Source organism: Semicossyphus pulcher, unplaced genomic scaffold (assembly GCF_022749685.1).
Source record: "Semicossyphus pulcher isolate SPU_LCO1_2020_fin unplaced genomic scaffold, fSemPul1.0.p SCAF_1, whole genome shotgun sequence".
NCBI classification, from domain to species: domain Eukaryota; kingdom Metazoa; phylum Chordata; class Actinopteri; order Labriformes; family Labridae; genus Semicossyphus; species Semicossyphus pulcher.
Window position 1 is genome coordinate 36894974 of NW_027211603.1, and position 17126 is coordinate 36912099.

The 17126-nt window shown below is 43.3% G+C and overlaps 1 protein-coding gene across 1 annotated transcript in view; it reads right to left on the minus strand.

Annotated features, from left to right (window-relative positions):
* Window positions 1-17126, minus strand: part of LOC138592292 (mucin-2-like) — a 50200-nt gene that overhangs the window by 14718 nt on the left and 18356 nt on the right. The window contains exons 21-35 of the mRNA XM_069663082.1: window positions 16716-16826; window positions 16177-16353; window positions 14325-14564; window positions 13870-14026; window positions 13629-13757; window positions 13076-13223; window positions 12008-12051; window positions 11621-11824; window positions 8211-10274; window positions 6531-8012; window positions 1971-5810; window positions 1731-1874; window positions 1266-1454; window positions 696-832; window positions 223-394 (exon numbers count right to left, since the gene is read on the minus strand). Coding sequence (XP_069519183.1) covers window positions 223-394; window positions 696-832; window positions 1266-1454; window positions 1731-1874; window positions 1971-5810; window positions 6531-8012; window positions 8211-10274; window positions 11621-11824; window positions 12008-12051; window positions 13076-13223; window positions 13629-13757; window positions 13870-14026; window positions 14325-14564; window positions 16177-16353; window positions 16716-16826 — 9238 coding nt within the window. The remainder of the gene's footprint in view (window positions 1-222; window positions 395-695; window positions 833-1265; window positions 1455-1730; window positions 1875-1970; window positions 5811-6530; window positions 8013-8210; window positions 10275-11620; window positions 11825-12007; window positions 12052-13075; window positions 13224-13628; window positions 13758-13869; window positions 14027-14324; window positions 14565-16176; window positions 16354-16715; window positions 16827-17126) is intronic.

Below are 17126 nucleotides of genomic sequence, written 5' to 3' on the forward strand. Positions count from 1 at the left end.
ATCTGCTTATAGGCGTCTATACAATTGGACAACTTTTTGCAACAAGTGGAGTTGCACCTTGCTGGCCCTTAAAATTGATTTTCTGACCAGGAGGTGTTGCACTTCAATACTGCAGTCTATGCTCTAGACAGCTGTCTTAGCATAATGAAAGAAGATCCTCGCTGCATATAAAAGTAGTGGTAAGTAGTGGAACTCTGTTGCAATGTTACATTTTCAACTTACATTCACATTCATAGTGGAAGCAGCATCCATTTTCATCATAGACCTTAACAGCAGGGCGTCCATTGGTACATATGGGATCTTGTACATCGGGACAGGAATGAACTTTCTTTATTACCTTGCTATCATTGCAGATAGCATGGGTGCAGTTTTCAATCATCCAGGACTCTCCATGCTGGATAGGGGTTGAGAAGCAACAAGATATATAACAGGGAACTATGAAGCCTTAAAGAATAAATTGTAAGTAATCAACATGTCCAGATTAAATTAATGTTATTGTTACTATTGTAATTCATATTATGAAGCTACAAAAAGGATTTTGGCAAAACTCTTCTTAGTTGTTTCCTTCACATTAAATAGCTCTTAGTGCACAATTATTATTGGAATCATAATCACAGATAAAACTTTTTATCCATTTTTTTTACCTTTCTTGATTGATTCATATAGATGCATTCCTTGAGTGGATTTGGTGGTACAGTGGTGTTCTCAGGGGCTATGGTCGATATTGGTGTTGTGGGACATGAATTTGAAAGTGTCTCAACTTTACAAGATTCGTTGCAATATGCAACAAAACACCATCCAGCACCATCAGTGACATTGTACAGCAAATCCCCTGTGAAAATCAGAGTTGGGACAAAACTTGAGGCTTAAAGCTTGAAACTTTTATACAGAATATTTAAGATTATTTTACATTGTCAGCCAATTATTCTGTGGTGATGCGAGTATTGTAAATGTAAAATTTGAACTCGCCATGATGGACTCACTATCTGATGACACCAACTCTAAATAACAATAGATATTTTTGTAATAATATTTTCAGAATTAAATCTTCTGTTTGACAGCAACGAGATTTAACATCATGTATCAAATGATTTAAAAACGAGCTTTAAAATTGGAATCTACTGAGGACAAATTTCATTTAACTACATAAAGTCACAAAATCTATTCTAAAAAAAGAAAAAGAAATTGACACTTTCTATTTTGAAACCCCAGTCTAAAATGTTATATATGACGTATGTTTGAAATAAAAATGGAGGATTACCCACCAGGACGATATGATGTTCCATTGGAAATGCACACACATAATGTCGTTGTTGTGGTAAGGATTGATTTTGTAAAAACCACTGTTGATCCAACTTCTCCAGAAGTGGTTTCACCAGTTGTGTAGACAGTTGTGCTGCCTGGAAGAGTCTGTGTAATTGGGCTAATAGAAGTAGTGCCTTTAGTTGTGGTTGCTGTACTTACAGTTGAAGCAGTAAAGGTTGTGTTTAAAATTGAAGGTTTTGAAATTGTTGTTTGTGGCGTTTCCGTGACTACAACCAATGTAGTGGTGGATTCTGTAGGTGGTTTTGTTGTCTCAATGCTTGATGTTGTTTCTTTCAGTGTGGTTGTCTCTCCAGGTTTTATTGTGGTTCCTTTAGTTGTTCTTCCTGGTGCTGAAGTCGTTGAGGTGGCAACAGAAGGTGTTGATGTTACAACTGTTGTTTCTTTTTGGCCCGTTGTTGTAACACCTGGCACTGGGGTGGTAGTCTCAACAACAGCCGTGGTAGAGGCTGTCACTGGGCCAGTGGTAGAGCCTGTAGGTGGTTTTGTTGTGCCAATGCTTGTTGTTGTTTCTTTCAGTGTGGTTGTCTCTCCAGGTTTTATTGTGGTTCCTGTAGTTGTTCTTCCTGGTGCTGAAGTCGTTGAGGTGGCAACAGAAGGTGTTGATGTTACAACCGTTGTTTCTTTTGGGCCCGTTGTTGTAACACCTGGCACTAGGGTGGTAGTTTCAACAACAGCCGTGGTAGATTCTGTAACTGGGCCAGTGGTGGAGCCTGTAGGTGGTTTTGTTGTCTCAATGCTTGTTGTTGTTTCTTTCAGTGTGGTTGTCTCTCCAGGTTTTATTGTAGTTCCTTCAGTTGTTTGTCCTGGTGCTGAAGTCGTTGAGGTGGCAACAGAAGGTGTTGATGTTACAACTGTTGTTTCTTTTGGGCCCGTTGTTGTAACACCTGGCACTGGGGTGGTAGTTTCAACAACAGCCGTGGTAGATTCTGTAACTGGGCCAGTGGTGGAGCCTGTAGGTGGTTTTGTTGTCTCAATGCTTGCTGTTGTTTCTTTCAGTGTGGTTGTCTCTCCAGGTTTTATTGTGGTTCCTTTAGTTGTTCTTATTGGTGCTGAAGTTGTTGAGGTGGCAACAGAAGGTGTTGATGTTACAAATGTTGTTTCTTTTGGGCCCGTTGTTGTAACACCTGGCACTGGGGTGGTAGTTTCAACAACAGCCGTGGTAGATGCTGTCACTGGGCCAGTGGTGGAGCTTGTAGGTGGTTTTGTTGTCTCAATGCTTGTTGTTGTTTCTTTCAGTGTGGTTGTCTCTCCAGGTTTTATTGTGGTTCCTTTAGTTGTTCTTCCTGGTGCTGAAGTCGTTGAGGTGGCAACAGAAGGTGTTGATGTTACAACTGTTGTTTCTTTTTGGCCCGTTGTTGTAACACCTGGCACTGGGGTGGTAGTCTCAACAACAGCCGTGGTAGATGCTGTCACTGGGCCAGTGGTAGAGCCTGTAGGTGGTTTTGTTGTGCCAATGCTTGTTGTTGTTTCTTTCAGTGTGGTTGTCTCTACAGGTTTTATTGTGGTTCCTTTACTTGTTCTTCCTGGTGCTGAAGTCGTTGAGGTGGCAACAGAAGGTGTTGATGTTACAACCGTTGTTTCTTTTGGGCCCGTTGTTGTAACACCTGGCACTGGGGTGGTAGTTTCAACAACAGCCGTGGTAGATTCTGTAACTGGGCCAGTGGTGGAGCCTGTAGGTGGTTTTGTTGTCTCAATGCTTGTTGTTGTTTCTTTCAGTGTGGTTGTCTCTCCAGGTTTTATTGTAGTTCCTTCAGTTGTTTGTCCTGGTGCTGAAGTCGTTGAGGTGGCAACAGAAGGTGTTGATGTTACAACTGTTGTTTCTTTTGGGCCCGTTGTTGTAACACCTGGCACTGGGGTGGTAGTTTCAACAACAGCCGTGGTAGATTCTGTAACTGGGCCAGTGGTGGAGCCTGTAGGTGGTTTTGTTGTCTCAATGCTTGCTGTTGTTTCTTTCAGTGTGGTTGTCTCTCCAGGTTTTATTGTGGTTCCTTTAGTTGTTCTTATTGGTGCTGAAGTTGTTGAGGTGGCAACAGAAGGTGTTGATGTTACAAATGTTGTTTCTTTTGGGCCCGTTGTTGTAACACCTGGCACTGGGGTGGTAGTTTCAACAACAGCTGTGGTAGATTCTGTAACTGGGCCAGTGGTGGAGCCTGTAGGTGGTTTTGTTGTCTCAATGCTTGGTGTTGTTTCTTTCAGTGTGGTTGTCTCTCCAGGTTTTATTGTGGTTCCTTTAGTTGTTCTTTCTGGTACTGAAGTCGTTGAGGTGGCAACAGAAGGTGTTGATATTACAGCTGTTGTTTCTTTTTGGCTCGTTGTTGTAACACCTGGCACTGGGGTGGTCGTTTCAACAACAGCCGTGGTAGATGCTGTCACTGGGCCAGTGGTGGAGCCTGTAGGTGGTTTTGTTGCCTCAATGCTTGTTGTTGTTTCTTTCAGTGTGGTTGTCTCTCCAGGTTTTATTGTGGTTCCTTTAGTTGTTCTTTCTGGTACTGAAGTCGTTGAGGTGGCAACAGAAGGTGTTGATGTTACAACTGTTGTTTCTTTTGGGCCCGTTGTTGTAACACCTGGCACTGGGGTGGTAGTTTCAACAACAGCCGTGGTAGATGCTGTAACTGCGCCAGTGGTAGAGCCTGTAGGTGGTTTTGTTGTCTCAATGCTTGATGTTGTTTCTTTCAGTGTGGTTGTCTCTCCAGGCTTTATTGTAGTTCCTTTAGTTGTTCTTCCTGGTGCTGAAGTCGTTGAGGTGGCAACAGAAGGTGTTGATGTTACAACCGTTGTTTCTTTTGGGCCCGTTGTTGTAACACCTGGCACTGGGGTGGTAGTTTCAACAACAGCCGTGGTAGATGCTGTCACTGGGCCAGTGGTGGAGCCTGTAGGTGGTTTTGTTGTCTCAATGCTTGATGTTGTTTCTTTCAGTGTGGTTGTCTCTCCAGGTTTTATTGTGGTTCCTTCAGCTGTTTGTCCTGGTGCTGAAGTCGTTGAGGTGGCAACAGAAGGTGTTGATATTACAGCTGTTGTTTCTTTTTGGCCCGTTGTTGTAACACCTGGCACTGGGGTGGTAGTTTCAACAACAGCGGTGGTAGATGCTGTCACTGGGCCAGTGGTGGAGCCTGTAGGTGGTTTTGTTGTCTCAATGCTTTTTGTTGTTTCTTTCAGTGTGGTTGTCTCTTCAGGTTTTATTGTGGTTCCTTTACTTGTTCTTCCTGGTGCTGAAGTCGTTGAGGTGGCAACAGAAGGTTTTGATGTTACAACTGTTGTTTCTTTTGGGCCCGTTGTTGTAACACCTGGCACTGGGGTGGTAGTTTCAACAACAGCCGTGGTAGATGCTGTCACTGGGCCAGTGGTGGAGCCTGTAGGTGGTTTTGTTGTCTCAATGCTTGATGTTGTTTCTTTCAGTGTGGTTGTCTCTCCAGGTTTTATTGTGGTTCCTTTAGTTGTTCTTTCTGGTGCTGAAGTCGTTGAGGTGGCAACAGAAGGTGTTGATATTACAGCTGTTGTTTCTTTTTGGCCCGTTGTTGTAACACCTGGCACTGGGGTGGTAGTTTCAACAACAGCCGTGGTAGATGCTGTCACTGGGCCAGTGGTGGAGCCTGTAGGTGGTTTTGTTGTCTCAATGCTTGTTGTTGTTTCTTTCAGTGTGGTTGTCTCTCCAGGTTTTATTGTGGTTCCTTTACTTGTTCTTCCTGGTGCTGAAGTCGTTGAGGTGGCAACAGAAGGTTTTGATGTTACAACTGTTGTTTCTTTTGGGCCCGTTGTTGTAACACCTGGCACTGGGGTGGTAGTTTCAACAACAGCCGTGGTAGATGCTGTCACTGGGCCAGTGGTGGAGCCTGTAGGTGGTTTTGTTGTCTCAATGCTTGATGTTGTTTCTTTCAGTGTGGTTGTCTCTACAGGTTTTATTGTGGTTCCTGTAGTTGTTCTTCCTGGTGCTGAAGTCGTTGAGGTGGCAACAGAAGGTGTTGATGTTACAACTGTTGTTTCTTTTGGGCCCGTTGTTGTAACACCTGGCACTGGGGTGGTAGTTTCAACAACAGCCGTGGTAGATGCTGTCACTGGGCCAGTGGTGGAGCCTGTAGGTGGTTTTGTTGTCTCAATGCTTGCTGTTGTTTCCTTCAGTGTGGTTGTCTCTTCAGGTTTTATTGTGGTTCCTTCAGTTGTTTGTCCTGGTGCTGAAGTCGTTGAGGTGGCAACAGAAGGTATTGATGTTACAACTGTTGTTTCTTTTGGGCCCGTTGTTGTAACACCTGGCACTGGGGTGGTAGTTTCAACAACAGCCGTGGTAGATGCTGTCACTGCGCCAGTGGTGGAGCCTGTAGGTGGTTTTGTTGTCTCAATGCTTGATGTTGTTTCTTTCAGTGTGGTTGTCTCTCCAGGTTTTATTGTGGTTCCTTTAGTTGTTCTTCCTGGTGCTGAAGTCGTTGAGGTGGCAACAGAAGGTGTTGATGTTACAACTGTTGTTTCTTTTGGGCCCGTTGTTGTAACACCTGGCACTGGGGTGGTAGTTTCAACAACAGCCGTGGTAGATGCTGTCACTGGGCCAGTGGTGGAGCCTGTAGGTGGTTTTGTTGTCTCAATGCTTGCTGTTGTTTCCTTCAGTGTGGTTGTCTCTTCAGGTTTTATTGTGGTTCCTTCAGTTGTTTGTCCTGGTGCTGAAGTCGTTGAGGTGGCAACAGAAGGTATTGATGTTACAACTGTTGTTTCTTTTGGGCCCTTTGTTGTAACACCTGGCACTGGGGTGGTAGTTTCAACAACAGCTGTGGTAGATGCTGTCATTGCGCCAGTGGTGGAGCCTGTAGGTGGTTTTGTTGTCTCAATGCTTGATGTTGTTTCTTTCAGTGTGGTTGTCTCTCCAGGTTTTATTGTGGTTCCTTTAGTTGTTCTTCCTGGTGCTGAAGTCGTTGAGGTGGCAACAGAAGGTGTTGATGTTACAACCGTTGTTTCTTTTGGGCCCGTTGTTGTAACGCCTGGCACTGGGGTGGTAGTTTCAACAACAGCCGTGGTAGATGCTGTCACTGGGCCAGTGGTGGAGCCTGTAGGTGGTTTTGTTGTCTCAATACTCACTGTTGTTTCTTTCAGTGTGGTTGTCTCTCCAGGTTTTATTGTGGTTCCTTTAGTTGTTCTTCCTGGTACTGAAGTCGTTGAGGTGGCAACAGAAGGTGTTGATATTACAGCTGTTGTTACTTTTTGGCCCGTTGTTGTAACACCTGGCACTGGGGTGGTCGTTTCAACAACAGCCGTGGTAGATGCTGTCACTGGGCCAGTGGTGGAGCCTGTAGGTGGTTTTGTTGTCTCAATGCTTGTTGTTGTTTCTTTCAGTGTGGTTGTCTCTTCAGGTTTTATTGTGGTTCCTTCAGTTGTTTGTCCTGGTGCTGAAGTCGTTGAGGTGGCAACAGAAGGTGTTGATGTTACAACTGTTGTTTCTTTTGGGCCCGTTGTTGTAACACCTGGCACTGGGGTGGTAGTTTCAACAACAGCCGTGGTAGATGCTGTCACTGCGCCAGTGGTGGAGCCTGTAGGTGGTTTTGTTGTCTCAATGCTTGATGTTGTTTCTTTCAGTGTGGTTGTCTCTCCAGGTTTTATTGTGGTTCCTGTAGTTGTTCTTCCTGGTGCTGAAGTCGTTGAGGTGGCAACAGAAGGTTTTGCTGTTACAACTGTTGTTTCTTTTGGGCCCGTTGTTGTAACACCTGGCACTGGGGTGGTAGTTTCAACAACAGCCGTGGTAGATGCTGTCACTGGGCCAGTGGTGGAGCCTGTAGGTGGTTTTGTTGTCTCAATGCTTGCTGTTGTTTCCTTCAGTGTGGTTGTCTCTTCAGGTTTTATTGTGGTTCCTTCAGTTGTTTGTCCTGGTGCTGAAGTCGTTGAGGTGGCAACAGAAGGTATTGATGTTACAACTGTTGTTTCTTTTGGGCCCGTTGTTGTAACACCTGGCACTGGGGTGGTAGTTTCAACAACAGCTGTGGTAGATGCTGTCACTGCGCCAGTGGTGGAGCCTGTAGGTGGTTTTGTTGTCTCAATGCTTGATGTTGTTTCTTTCAGTGTGGTTGTCTCTCCAGGTTTTATTGTGGTTCCTTTAGTTGTTCTTCCTGGTGCTGAAGTCGTTGAGGTGGCAACAGAAGGTGTTGATGTTACAACCGTTGTTTCTTTTGGGCCCGTTGTTGTAACGCCTGGCACTGGGGTGGTAGTTTCAACAACAGCCGTGGTAGATGCTGTCACTGGGCCAGTGGTGGAGCCTGTAGGTGGTTTTGTTGTCTCAATACTCACTGTTGTTTCTTTCAGTGTGGTTGTCTCTCCAGGTTTTATTGTGGTTCCTTTAGTTGTTCTTCCTGGTACTGAAGTCGTTGAGGTGGCAACAGAAGGTGTTGATATTACAGCTGTTGTTACTTTTTGGCCCGTTGTTGTAACACCTGGCACTGGGGTGGTCGTTTCAACAACAGCCGTGGTAGATGCTGTCACTGGGCCAGTGGTGGAGCCTGTAGGTGGTTTTGTTGTCTCAATGCTTGTTGTTGTTTCTTTCAGTGTGGTTGTCTCTTCAGGTTTTATTGTGGTTCCTTCAGTTGTTTGTCCTGGTGCTGAAGTCGTTGAGGTGGCAACAGAAGGTGTTGATGTTACAACTGTTGTTTCTTTTGGGCCCGTTGTTGTAACACCTGGCACTGGGGTGGTAGTTTCAACAACAGCCGTGGTAGATGCTGTAACTGCGCCAGTGGTGGAGCCTGTAGGTGGTTTTGTTGTCTCAATGCTTGATGTTATTTCTTTCAGTGTGGTTGTCTCTCCAGGCTTTATTGTAGTTCCTTTAGTTGTTCTTCCTGGTGCTGAAGTCGTTGAGGTGGCAACAGAAGGTGTTGATGTTACAACCGTTGTTTCTTTTGGGCCCGTTGTTGTAACACCTGGCACTGGGGTGGTAGTTTCAACAACAGCCGTGGTAGATGCTGTCACTGCGCCAGTGGTGGAGCCTGTAGGTGGTTTTGTTGTCTCAATGCTTGATGTTGTTTCTTTCAGTGTGGTTGTCTCTCCAGGTTTTATTGTGGTTCCTTTAGTTGTTCTTCCTGGTGCTGAAGTCGTTGAGGTGGCAACAGAAGGTGTTGATGTTACAACCGTTGTTTCTTTTGGGCCCGTTGTTGTAACGCCTGGCACTGGGGTGGTAGTTTCAACAACAGCCGTGGTAGATGCTGTCACTGGGCCAGTGGTGGAGCCTGTAGGTGGTTTTGTTGTCTCAATACTCACTGTTGTTTCTTTCAGTGTGGTTGTCTCTCCAGGTTTTATTGTGGTTCCTTTAGTTGTTCTTCCTGGTACTGAAGTCGTTGAGGTGGCAACAGAAGGTGTTGATATTACAGCTGTTGTTACTTTTTGGCCCGTTGTTGTAACACCTGGCACTGGGGTGGTCGTTTCAACAACAGCCGTGGTAGATGCTGTCACTGGGCCAGTGGTGGAGCCTGTAGGTGGTTTTGTTGTCTCAATGCTTGTTGTTGTTTCTTTCAGTGTGGTTGTCTCTTCAGGTTTTATTGTGGTTCCTTCAGTTGTTTGTCCTGGTGCTGAAGTCGTTGAGGTGGCAACAGAAGGTGTTGATGTTACAACTGTTGTTTCTTTTGGGCCCGTTGTTGTAACACCTGGCACTGGGGTGGTAGTTTCAACAACAGCCGTGGTAGATGCTGTAACTGCGCCAGTGGTGGAGCCTGTAGGTGGTTTTGTTGTCTCAATGCTTGATGTTGTTTCTTTCAGTGTGGTTGTCTCTCCAGGCTTAATTGTAGTTCCTTTAGTTGTTCTTCCTGGTGCTGAAGTCGTTGAGGTGGCAACAGAAGGTGTTGATGTTACAACCGTTGTTTCTTTTGGGCCCGTTGTTGTAACACCTAGCACTGGGGTGGTAGTTTCAACAACAGCCGTGGTTGATTCTGTCACTGGGCCAGTGGTAGAGCCTGTAGGTGGTTTTGTTGTCTCAATGCTTGTTGTTGTTTCTTTCAGTGTGGTTGTCTCTACAGGTTTTATTGTGGTTCCTTTCGTTGTCCTTCCTGGTGCTGAAGTCGTTGAGGTGGCAACAGAAGGTTTTGATGTTACAACTGTTGTTTCTTTTGGGCCCGTTGTTGTAACACCTGGCACTGGGGTGGTAGTTTCAACAACAACCGTGGTAGATGCTGTCACTGGGCCAGTGGTGGAGCCTGTAGGTGGTTTTGTTGTCTCAATGCTTGTTGTTGTTTCTTTCAGTGTGGTTGTCTCTACAGGTTTTATTGTGGTTCCTTTCGTTGTCCTTCCTGGTGCTGAAGTCGTTGAGGTGGCAACAGAAGGTTTTGATGTTACAACTGTTGTTTCTTTTGGGCCCGTTGTTGTAACACCTGGCACTGGGGTGGTAGTTTCAACAACAGCCATGGTAGATGCTGTCACTGGGCCAGTGGTGGAGCCTGTAGGTGGTTTTGTTGTCTCAATGCTTGTTGTTGTTTCTTTCAATGTGGTTGTCTCTTCAGGTTTTATTGTGGTTCCTTTAGTTGTTCTTCCTGGTGCTGAAGTTGTTGAGGTGGCAACAGAAGGTGTTGATGTTACAACTGTTGTTTCTTTTGGGCCCGTTGTTGTAACACCTGGCACTGGGGTGGTAGTCTCAACAACAGCCGTGGTAGATGCTGTCACTGGGCCAGTGGTGGAGCCTGTAGGTGGTTTTGTTGTCTCAATGCTTGTTGTTGTTTCTTTCAGTGTGGTTGTCTCTCCAGGTTTTATTGTGGTTCCTTTAGTTGTTCTTATTGGTGCTGAAGTCGTTGAGGTGGCAACAGAAGGTGTTGATGTTACAACTGTTGTTTCTTCTGGGCCCGTTGTTGTAACACCTGGCACTGGGGTGGTAGTTTCAACAACAGCCGTGGTAGATGCTGTCACTGGGCCAGTGGTGGAGCCTGTAGGTGGTTTTGTTGTCTCAATGCTTGTTGTTGTTTCTTTCAGTGTGGTTGTCTCTACAGGTTTTATTGTGGTTCCTTTCGTTGTCCTTCCTGGTGCTGAAGTCGTTGAGGTGGCAACAGAAGGTGTTGATGTTAGAACTGTTGTTTCTTTTGGGCCCGTTGTTGTAACACCTGGCACTGGGGTGGTAGTTTCAACAACAGCCGTGGTAGACTCTGTAACTGGGCCAGTGGTGGAGCCTGTAGGTGGTTTTGTTGTCTCAATGCTTGATGTTGTTTCTTTCAGTGTGGTTGTCTCTACAGGTTTTATTGTGGTTCCTTTCGTTGTCCTTCCTGGTGCTGAAGTCGTTGAGGTGGCAACAGAAGGTGTTGATGTTAGAACTGTTGTTTCTTTTGGGCCCGTTGTTGTAACACCTGGCACTGGGGTGGTAGTTTCAACAACAGCCGTGGTAGATTCTGTAACTGGGCCAGTGGTGGAGCCTGTAGGTGGTTTTGTTGTCTCAATGCTTGATGTTGTTTCTTTCAGTGTGGTTGTCTCTACAGGTTTTATTGTGGTTCCTTTAGTTGTTCTTCCTGGTGCTGGAGTCGTTGAGGTGGCAACAGAAGGTGTTAATGTTACAACCGTTGTTTCTTCTGGGCCCGTTGTTGTAACACCTGGCACTGGGGTGGTAGTTTCAACAACAGCTGTGGTAGATGCTGTCACTGGGCCAGTGGTGGAGCCTGTAGGTGGTTTTGTTGTCTCAATGCTTGTTGTTGTTTCTTTCAGTGTGGTTGTCTCTACAGGTTTTATTGTGGTTCCTTTCGTTGTCCTTCCTGGTGCTGAAGTCGTTGAGGTGGCAACAGAAGGTGTTGATGTTAGAACTGTTGTTTCTTTTGGGCCCGTTGTTGTAACACCTGGCACTGGGGTGGTAGTTTCAACAACAGCCGTGGTAGACTCTGTAACTGGGCCAGTGGTGGAGCCTGTAGGTGGTTTTGTTGTCTCAATGCTTGCTGTTGTTTCTTTCAGTGTGGTTGTCTCTCCAGGTTTTATTGTGGTTCCTTTAGTTGTTCTTCCTTGTGCTGGAGTCGTTGAGGTGGCAACAGAAGGTGTTGATGTTACAACTGTTGTTTCTTTTGGGCCCGTTGTTGTAACACCTGGCACTGGGGTGGTAGTTTCAACAACAGCCGTGGTAGATGCTGTAACTGCGCCAGTGGTGGAGCCTGTAGGTGGTTTTGTTGTCTCAATGCTTGATGTTGTTTCTTTCAGTGTGGTTGTCTCTCCAGGTTTTATTGTAGTTCCTTTAGTTGTTGCTACTGGTGCTGTTGTAGTAGAGGTAGCAACAGAAGGTGTTGATGTTACATTTGTGGAAGTAGTTGTTTCAGGGTCAAGTTGTTTCAAGCAAATTCAATTCATTTAACTGTTAATTCCTAATAGATTTCCAAACCTGAAGTTGAGGGTCCAGGAGTGCTGAATGTAAAGGGGGTTGTTGTTGGGCCAGTTGTTGTGGTAGATATGCATGGATAAGTTGTCCTGTTTATTATCCCATCAGGTCCACAAACAGCTTTAATGCAGCTTCCAATCCCATTATGGGTATCGTAGATGACCTCCCCATATTTGTAGATCTTCCCATAAATAAAGCATGTGCAATCTGTGGATTCAGAGTACCATTTTTAATTATTCACTGTTATTTGTATATATGTATATACACACATACACACGTGTGTGTGTGTGTGTGTGTGTGTGTGCATGCGTGCGTGCATGTGTATTTAAATACATTAATAAATAATTGGCTTAATAAACAAAAATAGTAAAAGTGTATATGCGCACTTACAGTATACATTGTAGTTGCAGCTTATTCTGGAGCCTGTACAGTGACTTTGGAATAGAAGAAATTATGGTCATATTTTTTTTTTTTTAAAAACTGCTTATTGATCCACATAATTACATCAGCAGTTTTTAAACAATCTATTTACCCAAAAAAAACATTTATTTCAAAGTCTTACAGGTCTGTTAACTGTAAAAATATGAACTTTGGGGCCAATCAGAGACAACATTTGTTTATGACTGCAAAAGTACTTGGGACTGAATTGAAAGTTTAATACACTTTGGAGACATCCTTGAAAGAAGATACGCAAAGTTGACAATGAAATGAAGTAACAGTAGTTACAGTATACACTATATCCACAATGAGTCCTCATTGGGTAAAGATACAATTGTTTGTAAAGTGTCCCTTTTTACTTGGATAGTATCCTTTGCATGTTTTATAATGTGCAGACATTAGGAAAGTAGCTCACCATATGCCTGTAAGATCCATGAGATTTGAAACACTTTCATTGTATTGGATTTACAGGCCCAATAGATTCTGTGGCCGAATTCAAAGTTCAAATTTCCTTGCTCCCATGAGATGGGGGGGATTAGGGAAGTACAGTAGCCGTAGCTACAGTAGCTGTTGCCTCAGATGCAGTAAAGATTCATTATTAAACAACAAATAGGGTTCTTGTCCCTTTTTTTATTAATACATCAGAATCACCAGGATCGAATGTGTTGTATGTATCATTGCTAACTGTGTGTTAATGGTAATGGACTACTTATATAGCGCTTTTCTAGTCTTTACGACCACTCAAAGCTGCTTTTACACTACATGTCTCATTCACCCATTACTACACACATTCATCCACTGATGGCAAATGCCTAAGTGCCAATCTCCAATCTATGCCCATTCATACCTGATGGCAATGCCACCAGGAGCAATTCAGGTTTCAGTGTCTTGCCCAAGGACACTTCCACACGTGACTGTAGCAGTCAGGGATTGAACCCCCAACCATCCGATTGAGAGACGACCGACTCTACCACTGAGCCACAGCCGCCCCCATTGTTCTATTCTCTGTATGAGACTTACCAATCGTAACAGCTTTTGGATGGAACCTTTGTTCCGTTGTTGTAATGGTTGCCCAGTTCATCAAAGCAGCCACATTGGTTCCATGCAACACACTTCATGGAGTCTTCATCAAAGTAGGGGTGGGTATGGGGACACTGTGGATAGCAGCCTGAGAAACCGTTGTAGGGTTTGATTAGCTTTAAGAGAAATACAGTTACAGCCAAAGCACTTTACAGTTTTCCCCTCCTTCACCCATCCACACACACATTCATCCAGGTATTGTCCTCACACACATTTCATATGTGCTGAATGCTGAAACTCCTGATGATGGCTCAGTTGTTACACTTTTTTTGTGTTTGTTTTTTTTAATTTGCAGAATTTACAAAAGTTTGCATATTTATTTAAATAGCAGTGGGACGGATTAATTTCTCAGAATAGCCCTGAGAAATGTAAACAGTTTTTAATTGATCCATTGGATGAATCATGAAAACGTGTTGCAAGAATATGCTTTAAAAATAAAGCACCAGGAAAAGTAGGGACCTCCATAACATGCCAAAAGATCAGTCTAATGTACCTTCCATGGCTGTGATGAGGTTGGAACAGTTTCCCGATGGATTCCTGCATGTCTTCATGCAGGAAGCTCCGCAAGGCTTGTAGTGCCATTCACAGCCATCAGGGGCATTGTAGTAGTCACAGAAAATAGCTGCAAGAGAAAAATAAGTACATACATGCTCTTGTTCCAAAACCTGGAAGAAACTGATGGTGACCTAATTCCCTTGCTAGGATAATCCTGGTGTGATGGTAACCAAACTTACGGCATATTTTTGGAGTTCTCCATTTAACACAGACCCCAGCTTCGTGACAAGCTTTGGCATAGGCAGCCACCGCAGTGCAGAAACACTCACAGTCCCCACCAGTGTCACAAGCACAAGAGTCTCTCACACAAGAATCAAAGAATGGACCAGGATCAACCTTGAACAAACAAAAAAGTACTTTTAGCAGTATATTTAAAAAGAGGCTCACAATGATGAAAATCTGTGCTGTATGAGTAGGAGCATTGGTGGGAAAGTAGAAATCAGTCCTGTTGGTGCAGATAGCAGAGACATTGAGGTGTTGGTGGTGCTACAACGTCAGGGATTGCTAAAATTAAGAGCAAACAACCGGTGGAAATGAAAACATTCATACTGATTTGTCACTTTCGGTCTTGGATCATCTCAGATCATGCCGAAGAGTAACGGTTAGGACACATGCTTGCTGTCACCATAGTTACCTGTGAGTGGCATTTCTTGAAGGTGACACTAATGATGATGCTACATTGTCTCTTGGACCAGGCTGCCCGATAGCTGTTGGTGGAACAGGGATCAGTGATCAGTTGGGCATTTGGGCAGCTGGGCGAAACCTTCCAACTGTTTCCAAACTCAAGAACGTCTGCCACTGTCTCCTGGGAGCGGGTGGTGAAGTCATTCTTACTGTTGCCGTCGTAGTTTCCACACAGGCCACAGACTTGACCCTGAGTGGGAGATATCCAAAGGCAAAATTGACTGCTTTATAAAATGACTTATACAGAGTAAGGTACCTGTTTGATTGTTTAGTTTTACCACTTTTACATGTTCTCAGCCTGCCATGCTATAGTTGCTGTATTGCTGTAAAATTGTTCTGGCCTATTTTAAAGCACATGTACAGGACTCTTAAATATATGTCATTAAATGCAGAAGCTAGGTAAAAACAGACACCTACTATTTTTTTTTTTAAATTTCATTTAATTGTTTATTTCATTTATTTCCTAAGTTCATAAAAACTAACATCCATTAATGTGTGTGACTTCTCGTCATTTTTCTCAGGTGGGTTAACTGTTCAAACTCAGTAGATATTCAATGAAAAGTTATTAAAGACAAACGGGTTAGTTCACAAAGTACATGGGTAGAACTCACGGCAGTTGAATGAATGAGAAAGGCAGTAAAGGTGTCATTGACAAGAATTATCCACTTGTGGTATCATGCTAATGTGTAGCTAGCTTGCCATGCTAGTGACTGTTACCAGATGTCGGGGATCCTTGTAGATTGTAGCTGGTTAACTTGGTACAGCAGTCTTTTAGTTTATACTCCGACTTTAACTATTAAAACCCTTTGTTGTTATTTCTGCATTATAAGGATTAAGGATTGGAGAGCTATCAATGCAACATAAAATCATTACATAAATGAGGAAGGTCATGCTAATGATTTATTACATTCATGGTAAATTGTCATGGTGATTTTAGTTAAATAGAAAGTAGATGGTCATGTATAGGATGAGAATATATAAAACCCTATCATACTTCTGTGATAGTTGTTCATCTTTCTAAGTGTGAACCTTGTACTGAGGTATAGGAAATATAATTACACTGTAGTATGACGTAATGTTGTTATTTTTTTGTGTTAAATACAGAATTCATGTGTAAAGGAAAAGTGACATTACACATGTATTTAAGTTGCATTTTGATTTTAATTTCACTATCTCTGTATAGTGCAATACATAGTATTGGACAAGTTGAACTAATGTGTTTGGAGCCAGGATATCTGAAGAAATATGAGAGAGATGTTATTTGTAACAAAGACGCAGGATGAAAGAGAACAATTAAAGCCAGAACATTAGACACGTTAATGTGTGTGACTTCTATTCATTTTTCTCAGCCGTCCTCAGGTCCCAATCCTGAGACCGGTAACACACACATTAAAATATTTCTGTCATGGTTAAAATGACCCAGGAAAATGAAGTTCAAAATACCCTCCCCCATAGCTGTACTTTGTTTCAACCAGCTCCTGAAGAAAATATCATCCTCCTAAGTGAGATGCATTGTTCACTCATAAGTCACTAACTTTTTGTGGGTGATGAGATCGGTTAACACTACCAAACTGTACATGTGTTAGCCTTACATTTCAAATCAAAGTAAAATCAGTGCTAAACTCAATGTTAATTCATAACATTGAAGAAAGTAGTGATTGATACGATGGGCTTTATTTAATAAAATATTCCGACCTCTCTGCTAAGATATCTCATGTGTATCCTGACAGTTTCAAGAGTCTGAATAAATGCTTTGTACATAAACCTGTTGTCAATCATGACACACAGACTTGAATATTTACCTGAAACTTTGGGTTGATTTTAATGAAAAGACTGGTCTTCTTGTCCCACATGAGCACAAGTCCCGGCTTGATCGTCACGACGAGGTAAATACCCATCTTCTGCACCTGAGCAGGGAGCACCTGACTGCTGCCCTGAACCACGTGGAAGTTCTCATCTTTAAGTTGGAATTCATTATCCTGTTAGTATGAACATTGAAAGAACATGTACCAGTTAAGGGAGGAAGGACAAGTGATCACTTGCTTGATGATTATTTTACAGGGTTGCATTTCATTGGGAACTTGGGATGAAAGGCATAATTATTGGTTTTAGAGGGAAACTTGTGCCTTCAATTATGATAGCAAATAAAGTTAAGTGTCAGTTTAGCTTGAAGCACCCAAGGGTCAATAAAATGTTAATTATTATAAATCCTCAATTACTAAATAATAGTGATTATAATTTGAGCCACAGTCCCAGTCCAATATCAGAGTGTTGACATCATATATGTTGGATATTCTGAACAAGTGTTTGAGGCAGTGGACAGCGAGAGTGTTGTCTTTACCCCCAGGAAGATTTTGATGGTCTTGGAGCAGGTGGTTCCCATGGTTCCACATGGAACATTCTCAGTGATAATCTTAAAGCTTCCCTTGCTCTGACCTTGGCCGCAGTAGTCCTGAGTTAGGCACAGACATGGAATGCAACGATTGGAAACCATTGTTTTTCTTCTTAAACTTAATGGATGTATTGGTTTCTGCATTAGTGTCCTATCTTTTTGGCATGTACAGTGATTACACTTTTAGTCATTATTTTACAAATATTATCTTATTTGAAATATTTTAGAATGGCGCAGAATACTGGCCAAAAAAGCACATGCAAACAAAGGAAAATTTGAATTAAACTGTGTTTGCAAATCTTGGCAGTTAAAGACGTTGCTTGTGTTCCAGACGAGCTGCTGGCCGCAGCCATGCTTTGG